Genomic DNA, 13,112 nt, shown 5'->3' with positions numbered 1-13,112 from the left:
AGCAACCGGCTACGAAGAGGTCCCTGAAGTGACTACTGCTTTCCAACCTTTAGAGGCACTTGTTTTCTCTGGCCAGAGCCCAATGCCTTTCAGAGGGGGTAGGGAGGATGAGAGGCTTGGAAGGAAGAAAAGCTGTTTTCATTAGGACTGAATCTTTTAAAGTGAGTGTGTTTATAGGGGACTAGGTCTAACCTGTAGCCACTCAATGAAGGGGCCAAAGTAAATGCTCCTTATTAAAGTCCTGGAATCCCCTCTGTTCATTCACAACCCTGACTGGTCCTTTGGGATGTTAGGGCTAACTGGTAAATCCAGCAGAAGCATTGCAAAATCTAATTACTGCCTGCTCCTGTTCCTGCTCTTGCTGCATAGGCATTTGAGTCCTCTGTCAGTTTTTCAGAGAAGCTTGACCCCCTTGACCAAAACACATGCTTTTAAGGAGTAAGGGAAATAAATTGTATCCTTGATCACAGGCAAGTGGTAATTCCTGGGGAGCAAAGGTGAAAATAAGGTGATGCTGAATGTCAACAGCAGTTCTGACATTGAGGGGAACCTAGTTGAATAGAGTTTTTTTGGTGGCACATCATGGAGTGGAGGTAACTTGGCTTTGGCTGATGAGGCTCAACCCACCTACAGTCATGAACTGTCAACTCCCTTAAATACCTGCCAATGTGGCTTTCTAGTTCTTAGATTTGGATTGGGCCTTACTGGTTATCTAGTCCAGTGAGGTCAAACTCAAACAGAAATAATCCCAGCTGGCCCTATATTGACCTACCAACCCCCAAATGAACATTGTCTATCGGGTATTGTTTTTTATTTATTTTGTTAAACATTTCCCAATTGCTTTTTAATTTAATTTGGGCCCCACTTGGGAATTTTGAATGTCATTTGTGGCCCTAGGATGTGAATTTGGCACCTTTGACAGTCTGCCCTCCCACATAGTTCAGCAATTTTTTATATAGAATCTGTAATAAGTAGTCATTCAATTTTTGCTCACAAACCTCTGATGACAGGACTCATTACAGGCAACCCACTCTGTTGCTGAATATTTTTACTGCTAAAAACTTATTTCTTATATTGCTTCCATATACATTCCACCCATTGGTCATACTACAATCTGGAGTGCCATGTTGCTCATAGGTCTTCTCCATCTTTTATGTAATTGTCCTGCAAATATTTAAAGGCAGCAACCATGTCCCTCCCTGAATTTCCACCCCCTTCACCGTACTACTTTTCCCTGAATAATTCTGTACTTTGTCTTTGACCCTTGTCAAATGTGGTGCTTAGAAGAAAGCACAATATTTCAGTTATGGTCTACCCAATTCAGAGGATGGAAAAATCAGGACTTCTTTTCAATTTAGTTCAATAGTACATATTAAGTATTTCCCACATGTGAAGCATTTTGGTAGATGTGGGAGATTCAAAGTTAGGAGCTTCTCTCAAGGCACTTAATGATTCCAGTAGGGGGTTACATAATGGAAACTGATCAGTAAATGCCAGGTAAATTGAAGCGAGAGAAAGTGCTAACAAGGAAATCATGGCAGGCTTCATGGCAGCCACAGCTTCTGAAGGTGGCACATGATCTGAGCATTAGGCTTCTTCTAGTACAGCATGGGACTGAGTCAGGTTTTGTTTGTGAGTTTTAAAGCTGATTATAGCATTGTTGGCTCATTCTAAGGCTTATAGTCTTACAGTCTCCCGATTCTTTTTCATATCAATTACTGCCAAACCAGGGCTTCTATTCTATGCCTAGCAACTTAGATGTGGGATTTACATTTATCCATTAATTTATTCTTTTAAAATAATTGCCTATTCAAATGTTTTATTTTTTTATGATTCTGTCATCTAATGAATGGACTTAATAAGGCTATTTGTTTACACAATTCTTATCTGTTTGTGTACTTGGCTGTGGTCCATAGTCTTAGCAGGAGGTGAAATAGAAGCCTTTGAAACTAAAACACCTAATTACCTTTCTCTTGCTTTAAGCAAGGCCTGATTGAGAAATACAACAAGCTTAGAAATGGAACAGGAGAAAATAGGCAACTTTCCATGAGCTTCAGAGGTGTTAAGATTAGTCCAGGGAGCTGGCTGGAAATGAGGAAGGATAATTTCTCAAGATGGCTCTCATCAGTCAGATCTACATAATTTAATTTTATATTTAGTATGAAATTTGATCCAGCCACAGAATGTTACTTATGTTCAAATCCAAGCACATGCCATCCCCAGCTTACACATGCTAAATTTATGGACCTTTAAAGATAGGAATGACTACTCTGGAGAAGCTGCCCTAGCTAAATGAAGGGCATGTCTTATTCATTCGCATTCCCAAGTCCCGTGACAAGGTTTTGCAGTAACCATAATATGTCTTGTGCTTTATAGCACTTGGGGTCTAGAGATTTCCTAAATTCAGGATATCCAGGAAAGAATATTAGGAGCCAAAAATGGTGGGTTCATCTCCTTTCTTACTTTGTTACTTCACAAGATCTGTAATTTCATTACTGTGAATACTCCATTAACCCTGAGAACAAGCTTCACCCATTAATAGATGGCTTTTATGAACTGCTGTGGCCAAAAAATTCATCACTAGATGGCCATCCTTCTAACAAGCCTGTCCTATTTTAGCTAGACTTGTCTTGAGACAAAAGACATGTAGTCTCTTACGAGAATCTTATTTGATACTTTCCCCTCTTGGTGGAATCCATCAGACCTTATATTCCATTGCCACTGACTTCAAGAACCCAAGGTCATTGCCGTATCATGAGACATCTGAGCAGGACTTTAAAAACTACACACACACACACACACACACACACACACACACATACACACACACACCACACCACACCACACACCCCTATTTGGAGACTAAGAAGCTTCCAAGACTTTCCATAAAAGAGAGAGAAAAGGTAGAGAACGCCCTTCTATCCTATAATCAGGCTACTGAATGTTCATTTAGCCAGTAAACTAGCTCATTTTGCCAGTTCATTTAGCCAGTGCTTCCAGTTTCGATAACTTTGCTAGTTTGACCCTGTGCATATGTGTATGGGGGAATTAGTCCATACTCGTGATTTCATCTTTGCACGGAACTGCGAGGGTGAAAATTCTCTCTGGAGACAGCTAGGTGGCAGAATAGGTAGAGAACTGGCTCTGGAGTCAGGAAGATCTGAATTCAAATCCAGATTCACATACTTACTAGCTGTGTGGCCCTGGGCAAGTCATTTAACTTTGCCTCATTTTCCTCAAGTATAAAATGGGGGTAATAATAGTACCTCCCTCTCAGGGTTGTTGTGAGGATCAAATGAGATAATATTTGTAAAATGCTTAACACAGTTCCTGGAACCAGTAGGCACTTAATAAATGTTTATTTCCTTTCCCTCCACTGATGCAGATAGACAATTTGTCTATAATTTATAGTATTATAGAGTTTCCTGGGGGCACTGAGAGATTAAATGGTTATATAACTAGTATGTATCAGAGGCATAATTTGTATCCAGATTTTCCTATCTTGAAGGTTGGTCCTCTATCCACTACTCTGCATTGCTTCTCAATAGTTTCTATAAGAAGGTTCGAAGTCAAGTCATTTAGAATACATTACAGGATGTATAGCAGAATGGACCCTCATTTCTCATCACTGTCAGTTTGAAACTTACTAAAGTATGTTTGCCCCTGAGATATATAGAAGATCCTTGTGCATTCTTCCTCTTCACTGGGTAAATTGGTTCCATTTATGAAATGCCATATCAACAGCAAATCTAAGTTTACTACATAGGACCGTTTGGCCTGATACGGAAAGCTTCTCAGATTCCTGGCTGTTTATGAGCTCATGGCTCCACACACAAACTCAAAAGTAGGTGTTTATTGAGAAGGGTTCTGTTGTGGAATTGAGGGAGGACAGACATGTAGGAAATTTGAGATGATTGTATTGTCATTTACTGTTTAAGGATTCACCTATTCAACAAACATTTATTAAGTTCTTTGTTCAGTCATTTTTTCAATCGTGTCTGACTCTTTGTGACCCCATTTGGAGTTTTCTTGGCAAACATCCTGAAGTGTTTTGCCATTTCCTTCTCTGGCTCATTTTATAGATGAAGAAACTGAGTAAAACAGGGTTAAGAGACTTGCCCAGGGTCATATAGTGAGTAAGTCTCTGAGGCTAGATTTGAACTCAGGAAAATGAAAATTCCTGACTCCAGGCCCAGAATTCTATCTACTGTGCCAATTCCTACTGTAAGCCAAACATTGTAATAGCCATCAGGAGAGAAAGAAAAATAATTCACTTTCTCTGTACTTAGCCTGGTCTTTAGACAATAGGAAGTCAGTCATCAATGCCTATACTGGATCCTTTCCAGATTAGTAGAACCTGCCAGTGTTTGGGTTCTGTTGGCATAGAATTCAGAGTAACATCCATGACATGATAAAGCACCAGAAATATAGCTTTAATAGAGAACTTTCCCATATATTCATTTAATGAGACTGCATGTGTGATTTCATTAGTATAAGGAATGCCCAGGTGAGAAAACCCCCTCTACCAGTTTAGATTGGCACCTGTTCTGCAATTTATAAACTTAAAAGAGTTGGCTGGGGACACTGATAGGCTAAGTGACTTATTTTGGGTCACACAGTCAATATGTGTCAGAGGTGGGACCTGAACTCATGTGTTTTTGACTCTGTGGCTTGCTCTCTATTTATCATGCCACACTGTTTTTGAAATGTTCCTTTAATAAACCTGGAAAAAAGGGATAGAAGAGGAGAAAGGAAGAGCTTCAGATCTTTGCAGTTCAGACCCTGAGGAGCCTTCAAAGCTACTTTACCTGTGACTCTTTAATCATTTACCTCCAACATAAGCATTTGACACAAACTATTAACTATGGCCTCCAGTTATATCACATACCAAGACTACTGCCTTTTGCTGCTCTCATGTTAATAACTTTAGTTTCTGATGGGGCCCCAAAGCAGAATGCAGCTAACACTTGTTTCATATTTCCTGTTCACCTAGGGATGGTTTGTTTTTTCCTGTGCCTTGAGGGTTGGTCTACACTTACCCTCTCAGACTCTGGAGACTCAGTAGGCATCTTGAAATTAGGCAGAAAAGCTTCCTTGTATTTAGTGGTGTAGCTGCAACCTAATTCCACCCAGAAGACAACCAACTTATATTTCTAAGTGGATATTAGAGGTACTGGGCAAGGAAAATCTATTCTTTGCTAGTGGGATGCCTTATTTGTCCTTATATTTTGTTTGTGAGTGGAATAAATGTTGTTCGTCTTCAGTGGAAACCATTGACTTATAGATAAGAGATGTGGGTCCAAGTCCCACCTTCATCATTAAACAGTTGTGACTGTGGGATAGTCATTTCCATCTTTTTGAGACTCAGGCCGCTTCTCTCCAAAAGATAGTTTTCCCTGATTCATAGAGTTGTTTTGAAGAGCAAGTTACAAAACGCGCTGTCAGTGTACTTTGTAAATTATAAAACATCATAAAAATGTGTGACTTTGTAGAGATCGTACTTTAATTGAAATTTAAAAGCCATTCAGATTCTATTCTGATGTGTCTCATGTCCCAAAACAGATACGTACCCTGAGATTTAGGAAATATTTAAATCATTGGTTTCACATTGTGAAGTTAAAACATTTCACTTGATCTCTCTGTATTTTTTGACAATGCAAAAAAGCTAAAATCAAATCATCCTATCCTCTCTGGGGTATAGAAACTTCTACAGCTGGTGTTTCTATTGATAATGATCACATGAGAACACTACTTTCAGAACAGTGATACTAAATTATTATGTAAGCCTTAACTTTCTAATAATGTCTTCAAACCTGTCAATATTGATTTTTTTCTCCAGATGGGCAACAAATTTGGGAGATGGAAGCCACAGTGGATAAAGATAAGAGCCAGCCTGTAAGTGTGTGAATGACAATATTTTCTAGATGATAGGATATTGCATCAAACTATCCAGTGAGGGCAGAGTTAAAATGGTGATATCTGCTTTAACAAAATTTAATATTCTTAATTGTAAGCCCATATCTCCTTCCTTGTAGCCTATAATTAACAATAAATATTCCCTATAGGTAATGGAGGTTACTGTTAGTATTGAAAAACAGAATTTCCTGTGAATAGATTTTTGCCTATAAACTCTTCAGTCTTCCTTCTGAGATCACCCGCAATTTATCTTGTATATATCTTGCTTGTGCAGAGTTTGTTTTAAATTGTCAGCCTCCATTAGAATGTGAACTCCTTGAAAGCAGGAATCATTTTTGCCTTTCTTTGTATCATTAGGGCTAAGGACAGTTCCTGGCACATAGTAAGTTATTAATAAATGTTTGTTGACCTGTCTAGAATGTGTCCATCTCTCAGAAAGAGACTCCTGTTACATGGGATGGAAAGGGATTTCCCTGTAATTGATTGCAACTTTGAGGTAGGAAATCTAGTTCATGCTTCATCTTAATTAATAGCAGCTTCATCCTTTCAGAGTATGCTTTTTGTTGAAATACCTGAATATCGGAACAAGCATATCCGCACACCTGTGAAGGTGAACTTCTATGTCATCAATGGGAAAAGAAAAAGAAGCCAACCTCAACATTTTACTTACCATCCAGGTAATTCTGCCCCTTGGGAGCAGACAGTCAGGGAAAGAAGGGGGATGCCTTATATCTAGATCTGTCCATCCCTCTTTTTAAAAGATGGCTCATAAGCTTTCTGACTTAGTGAAGAACCGATGTCTGACCCACGGTACCATTGGCAGCTAAAAATCATGTATCTGTGTGGAACAGACAAGTGAGCTTAGACAAATGAGAACTTCATGAGGTATGTAATCTGGGAACAAGTTATGATTGTGTGAAGATACTTGGTAGAAGACCAATATAAGCCATTTCTATTCAATATGTTACTATGGTGCTGATTAGGATAAAATGTCTTTCCTTTCATATAAAAATTTTTAAATTCAAATTTAAAAATAATTTAAATATAAAATAATTTTAATTTTAATATAAAATTTAAAAATAAATTTTAAATTATAAATTTTATAGCAGTTTCAACAAATAAAAACAAAACAAATGAACAAAATTAAGACTAAAATCCCAAATAAAATCTGTCTACCTATTGATGAGAAAATATAAAATATATTAAGATAATAACAGAAAAACCCTAATTTTCCCTGTGTCCCCTTTGAATTTCGTTTCCCTCTGTACAATGTAGTTTTGTGGCACTTGAACTATTTTTCATATTGACTTATTCAATGTGTATCTCCTTCTTCCAATTCTACTTGTAACCAAGGTAAATCAGAAGACTTAGAATGATTTTTTTTAAACTTGGGAAAGTAGGTCATAATCTTCCCAAGGGGTGATCCAGACTTTGCCACATTCCCAGGATGGGAAACAGAATGAGAGAATATCATCAAAATGTGTAATTTCCTGTCTCAGGCCAAACACAGGAGCTTATAGGCTCCTGAAAACAAGAAAGAGAGTCTTGGAGCTGTCTCTGGCTTCCCTACCCCCAGTTTGGTTTTATTTAAGTGATGGTTGTGGGTTTGCCCTGGCTCTCATTCTGCCTAATGTAGCCGATCCAGCCCTTATTAAAACGTGTCTGTTCCAGAGCATTGGAGGCATTAGAAGTGATGTAATAAACCGTAAATGTTGGTGGTTAAATCACTGAAGCTTAAATACAACATAGAATCGTGTGAAAGCCTCATTTTGAATCCTGTCCTCCACAGGCAGAAAGGACAGTTTTTCAATTATATTTTATAGCACTTTCATAACATAAAATTTGTGGTGAAAATGTCCTCCAACATAGTCTTTGGCCTTGGAGTGCCTCATCACAACCAGGGCCAAAGCCCAGTATAACAGTGGGCAAAGGAATAGAGTTGTCAGTTTTGAACTTTTTTTATTTTAGGCGACTCACTATTAAAAAAAAATGAATTCAGTTCTTCAAAGTTTATTTTAGTTTTTGTCTTACCCTAGTCTTCAGCATATACTTGATTTTTTAACAACTACTTCTTAAAGAGACTCTGTACTGCATTCATTGATCCATTTAACCTGGTGAAAGACATGAAATGGAAGAGGAGCGCCTTCCTCTGGGTCTCTTGTTAGGGCAAGGAAGACGTCCCCTTGTCTTTCAGCTGCTCATTAAGAATAATGTACTATACATGCTTTATTCTAGTTCCATCCATCAAAACAGAGCCTATTGATGAATATGATCCTGCGTTAATCTGCAATACAGTGCACAGTGCCTTGGGAACAGTAGCACAGCCTTACTATTCACAGCACCCAGTGGTCCCTGAGTCCCCTTCCTGCCTTGTGGCCACTATGGCATCCTGCCAACAGTTCCGCTCAGGTTTGTCTTCTCCGGACTCTCGGTACCAACAACAGAATTCAACAGCTATAATATACCAGAGGAGCAAGAGCTTGAGCCCCAGCCTCTTGGGCTACCCGCAGCCCACTTTGATGGCCTCATCCATCTCCGTTTCAGATGCTCATCGATCAGTGCTCATGCATGCTGGCTCTCCAGGCCAGAATTCGGCTCTACTCCACCACTCTCCGACCAATCAGCAGTCTTCTCCGGTGATTCACTATTCTCCAACCAATCAGCAGGTGAGGTGTGGAACCCACCAAGAATTCCAACACATCATGTGCTGTGAAAATTTTGCATCCGGTGCTGCCCGACCCAATCCACCCCAAGTCAGCCAAGCACAGAGGATAAGTCCAAGCTCCTATCCTACAGTCATTCAGCAACAGAATGCTACAAGTCAACGAGCTGCTAAAAATGGACCACCAGTTAATGATCAAAAGGAAGTATTACCAGCAGGAGTGACTATTAAGCAGGAACAGAACCTGGACCAGGCCTATTTGGATGATGGTAAGATGCTTGTTTTTATCATTGCCTTCACAGAAACTCCTATATCCCCTAGAAAGAGAGCAAGAAAGAATGCATAACCTTGGACAAGACCCTGTTTCGCTCTGGGTTGTAAATTAGATGATCTCTAAGACCCCTTCCAGCCCTGTGGTTCATTGATTCTATATGCACATACATTTGTAAAAACCACTTTGCCAGTAATGCATTTGCTGGGCAGCTACTGGACTTGTAGACAAAAAAAAAAAGACAATCCCTTAAATCCTAATAAGTGACTTTTCTCCCTCTGTCCCCCCACCCCTGTGATTTGGAACAGGGTTGGTTTAAATTGCTAGCATTTTCTCTCTATTTGCCAAGTTGAGGTTGAAAGTGGAGAAACAAGAGAGAAGGCTTTCCAACTCCCTTCTATTCTTGTAGGGAGAAAAAAATAACACTTTATAACACTCTCTTGGATATCTTAGGGGTGGAAAAATAAGAAAAAAGCTCATTGAACATTTTATATAGATCAGGACATAGAGTGTGTGTGTATGGGAGGGAGCAGGGGGTTGTGCTGCAGGCCAAGCTTTGCAGATGTCCTGACTGAACAGTAGTACATTGATGAGTTAGAAACAATGGATTTCCTTTGTTGGGAACCCAATAGATATGGTTGTTTGGGCCCAAGGAAAGGCTGCAGGGGAGCTTAATTTGAATCCTCCCCTCTTATTTGTAGGTGGCTTGGCTCATTAGCAAAGTAGCCAATGGGTTATTTTTGTGAAGAAATAGCCATGTCATTCTTTGTCCTATGATTAGTACCAGGGGATATGGATAGAGCTCAGATATGATCCAAAATGTGCTTCTAGTTAGTGGAGGACAGGGAGGCCCAGAGATGGAAAGAGGAGAGGAGGGGGGCAGGTCATAGCATAATTTATTGCTCACTGGAAAATATATTTTAGGAAAGGAAATTTTTGCCATTATCAGCCATTAATTATTCTCACAGTTTAACTTTCTGGAGCACACCTGAGAACCAGGAAGGCAACAAACAAAACTTCTGAGAAGCCAAAATAGGAGATACATTCCTCATCTACTTATTCATAGGGAAGCATTCTGGGCTCTGATTCACAGTCTATTTACTCTGATTTTTCACACAGTTCTATCAAGCTTGGTTATCAGCTGACAGCAGATTAAAAAGGGAGAGAGATGTCCTCTACAGCCTGACATACTAAAGTCACAAGGAGTGACAGCTAATTGCAAGGAAAGAGATGGGGCAATTGTTTAAAAAAAAAAAACAACAGACATAATAACTCAAAAATTCCTGCAGTCTGGCTTTATTTAGTACTAGATTAGCCAACTCTTAATAGCTCCTGATGGCATCACTATTATAAAGAATGGTATAGCATTCAAAATCCATAATGATCATAAATTATGGAGCAGATTATGTATATTACCCTCCAAAGTGTCAGTTTTCTAGAAAATTCATTTATGAGGCAAACCTCATTTCCCTTGGGACTTTATAAATGATGTTTATCATTGAAGTAACAAAATATATTTCTCTCCAAGTATCTAGGGATTTATGTCCTAAATGACATGATTAATAAATCCAACTGTAAATGAAGACATTTTCATTTGAATCTCTTCATTTTTAGGTTGGAGACATTGTAGCTTTCTTCAGATATTTGAGAGGCTGTCACAGGGAAGAGAGAATTGACTTGGTTTGCTTTGTGTCAAAGGGTAGAACTAAGAACAGTGGGTAAAAGATACAGAGAGGCCGGTTTCGGCTTGATTTAAGGAAAACCTTTCTAATATTTTAAGCTGCCTCAAAGTTAAAAGGCTTCCTCAGGAAGGCAGAGAACTCCCTCTCACTAGAGATTTTAAAGGTTCACTTGATGAACACTTATTGGAGATGCCAGAGAGAAGATTCTTGCTCAGAAAGGGGTTGGACTAAGTGACTTCTGAACTCCCTCCCACTGTTTCTGATTTTGTGAAATAAATGAATAATAGGTGGGAGATTTCCATTCTTTCCCCCCCACACACACACAAATCTACTCCTTCTTGAGTTGAATTTGATTTTAGAGTAAGGGATAAATTGTCTAGTTCCATTTTTTTTATCTCGTGTTAAAACAAACAAATGGGTACCTTGGATAGTGCCTAAGAGGTCCATATCTTTATTTCAAATGATTCATCCCTCTCCCAGCAGTCAAATGTAAGTCACCTAAATGATGGGGTTGAACAAGATGATCTCTAGGGTCCCTTCTGTCCCATCTCCAAATCCTATCATCCTACTCAACCATATCTGTAAACTTTAGAGACACTTGATCTAGAGATGCTTCATCTGGATGATGAAACTTTAAATTTTAGGGTGAGAACTTAAGTGATGAGCCCTTCTCAGACACCTAAAAAGCCAAAAATATCTTTCTGGTATGGGGAAGGGGAAAGGACCTGAATAACTGGACAGATCATGGATTCTTCTTAATTTTAAAAGGTGCTTGTTCAGAAAGTAATGACTTAAAAAGTCAAATGTCATAACACTGTTAATAGAAGAAAATGCGGTAGAGTAGGAAGAACACTGGATTTGGAATTAGAGAACCTGGTTTGAATTCCCACTCTACTATCTATTGGGTGACCTTGGGCAAGTCACTTCATCTTTCAGTTTGCTTCTCTATAAAATGAGAGAATTGGAAAAGATGATCTCTAAGGTTCTTTCTCACTCTAAATCTACATCCTTTCAGATCCCCACAGCAAGAACCCCTTGGCCCTGCCAGTAGTTGTCCTTAAGCTTTGGCTCTGCCTAGGACAGTGCAGACTGGAGCCAGATGGAAAGAGGACTGGAAAGCAACTTCAAGCCAGCGGCTCCATTAAAAATCAACTCTTCTGCTGCTGTTTGTGGGTTGAACATAGCATGGAAGGCCAGTCCTCTTGGAAAGGGACAAGTGTGGGCATGTTATTCCAAATCCTGGGCCAAAAAATGCACCCACAGCTTTTGCACCTGTGAAGATGTGGGTGAAAATTTGGCTCTAAGTCTGTGGGATATTAAGATAATCGTAACAGATGCATTCCATCCTACACATCCATGGAAAATGTTCACAATTTGCATGACTGGCATTACCTAATGTGGGTTCGTTTCTTTTATGACATTCATTTTTATTTCATTTTTGTGCATGAAAATTGAAATAATGATTGGGATTTTTGTAATCCCTTTCTGGGAGACATGAGGGAAAACTTCAGGTCTTTAGGACTATTTTATATCTATATCTATATCTATACACACACACATATATATTTAAAATTCAGAAATGGGTTGCTTCCATTTGACATTAAAATTTAGCAGAGATTTTGCCTTTGGGAAAGCCCATTTAAACTCTCCCTTTTGCATAATCCCCATGTTTTTACAGGAGTGGTAAAAATTCAGTGTTTGTATATTTTTCATATATCTTAGTATTTTAACAGCAGATTTCCCCTAAGTATTTTTAAAAATTCATCTTTCTACATGTGCGTCTGTGGAAAAATAATTCCCATGTGAAAATAAGAGTTATTGGTGAAGAAGATTCACTTGCTCTTTTGTAAAAATATAAATCATGGTAGCTCACTTTCATGTAGCGCTTGAAGTTTTAAAGCACTCAGAATATGTTTTTATCTCATTGGATACTCACCACAACTCTGTGAGGGAGGAAGGACAAAGAATGGGATCCTCATTTTGTAGAGGAGGAAACTGGGGAAGAACAGAAAAGTCAACTGACCTATTGGCCCAGGATGTTCCTATGCAAATGTTCCTATGGATTTGGAGCTGAATGATGCTTTGGAAATATGACTATCTCTCCCTCCCTCCCTCCCTCCATCCCTTCTTCCCTCCCTCTCTCTTTTCCTTCCTTCCTTCCTTCCTTCCTTCCTTCCTTCCTTCCTTCCTTCCTTCCTTCCTTCCTTCCTTCCTTCCTTCCTTCCTTCCCAACATTGTTTGCTGGGAGGAACCATAGAATTAGAAGAGAAGTCCTGTGTTCAATATTGGGCTTTTTACTAGCTTTGTAATCCTTGAGCAAGTCATTTCACTCCATTGTGTCTCAATTTTCTTATCTCTAAAATCTCTACTACCTGCCCCAGAGGATTTCTATACTTTTTAAATGGCATTGAGCAGTGAAATGTGACCTGCCACCATTGATATTAATCATCTTCAAAATGAGGAGATTAAACTCCAAGGTTCCCACAAGCTTTAAACTTCCATAGTCTCTATATAATGAGTATTTCTATTGTCACTTGCCCTCTTTTCATCCTGTTTATTTGACTGAGCTTGTTGCTTCCTT

At 39.0% G+C, this 13,112-nt stretch overlaps 1 protein-coding gene across 7 annotated transcripts in view; it reads left to right on the top strand.

Moving 5' to 3' along the window:
* NFATC2 (nuclear factor of activated T cells 2) overlaps nt 1-13,112 on the top strand; it is a 226,649-nt gene that overhangs the window by 129,037 nt on the left and 84,500 nt on the right. For 6 of the 7 annotated variants that reach the window (XM_069072423.1, XM_069072417.1, XM_069072421.1 and 3 more), the window contains exons 7-9: nt 5,840-5,895; nt 6,467-6,593; nt 8,152-8,847. In XM_069072423.1, the coding sequence (XP_068928524.1) occupies nt 5,840-5,895; nt 6,467-6,593; nt 8,152-8,847 (879 nt within the window). The remainder of the gene's footprint in view (nt 1-5,839; nt 5,896-6,466; nt 6,594-8,151; nt 8,848-13,112) is intronic. The other variant, XM_069072422.1, reaches the window with a different exon arrangement.

The sequence above is a fragment of the Petaurus breviceps genome, unplaced genomic scaffold, assembly GCF_028583685.1.
Source record: "Petaurus breviceps papuanus isolate PSGF00001 unplaced genomic scaffold, PetGlider_PUasm1.0 90847, whole genome shotgun sequence".
Lineage (NCBI taxonomy): Eukaryota > Metazoa > Chordata > Mammalia > Diprotodontia > Petauridae > Petaurus > Petaurus breviceps.
Note: the sequence above shows the minus strand (reverse complement) of the source record. Positions and strands in the feature narration are given on the sequence as shown.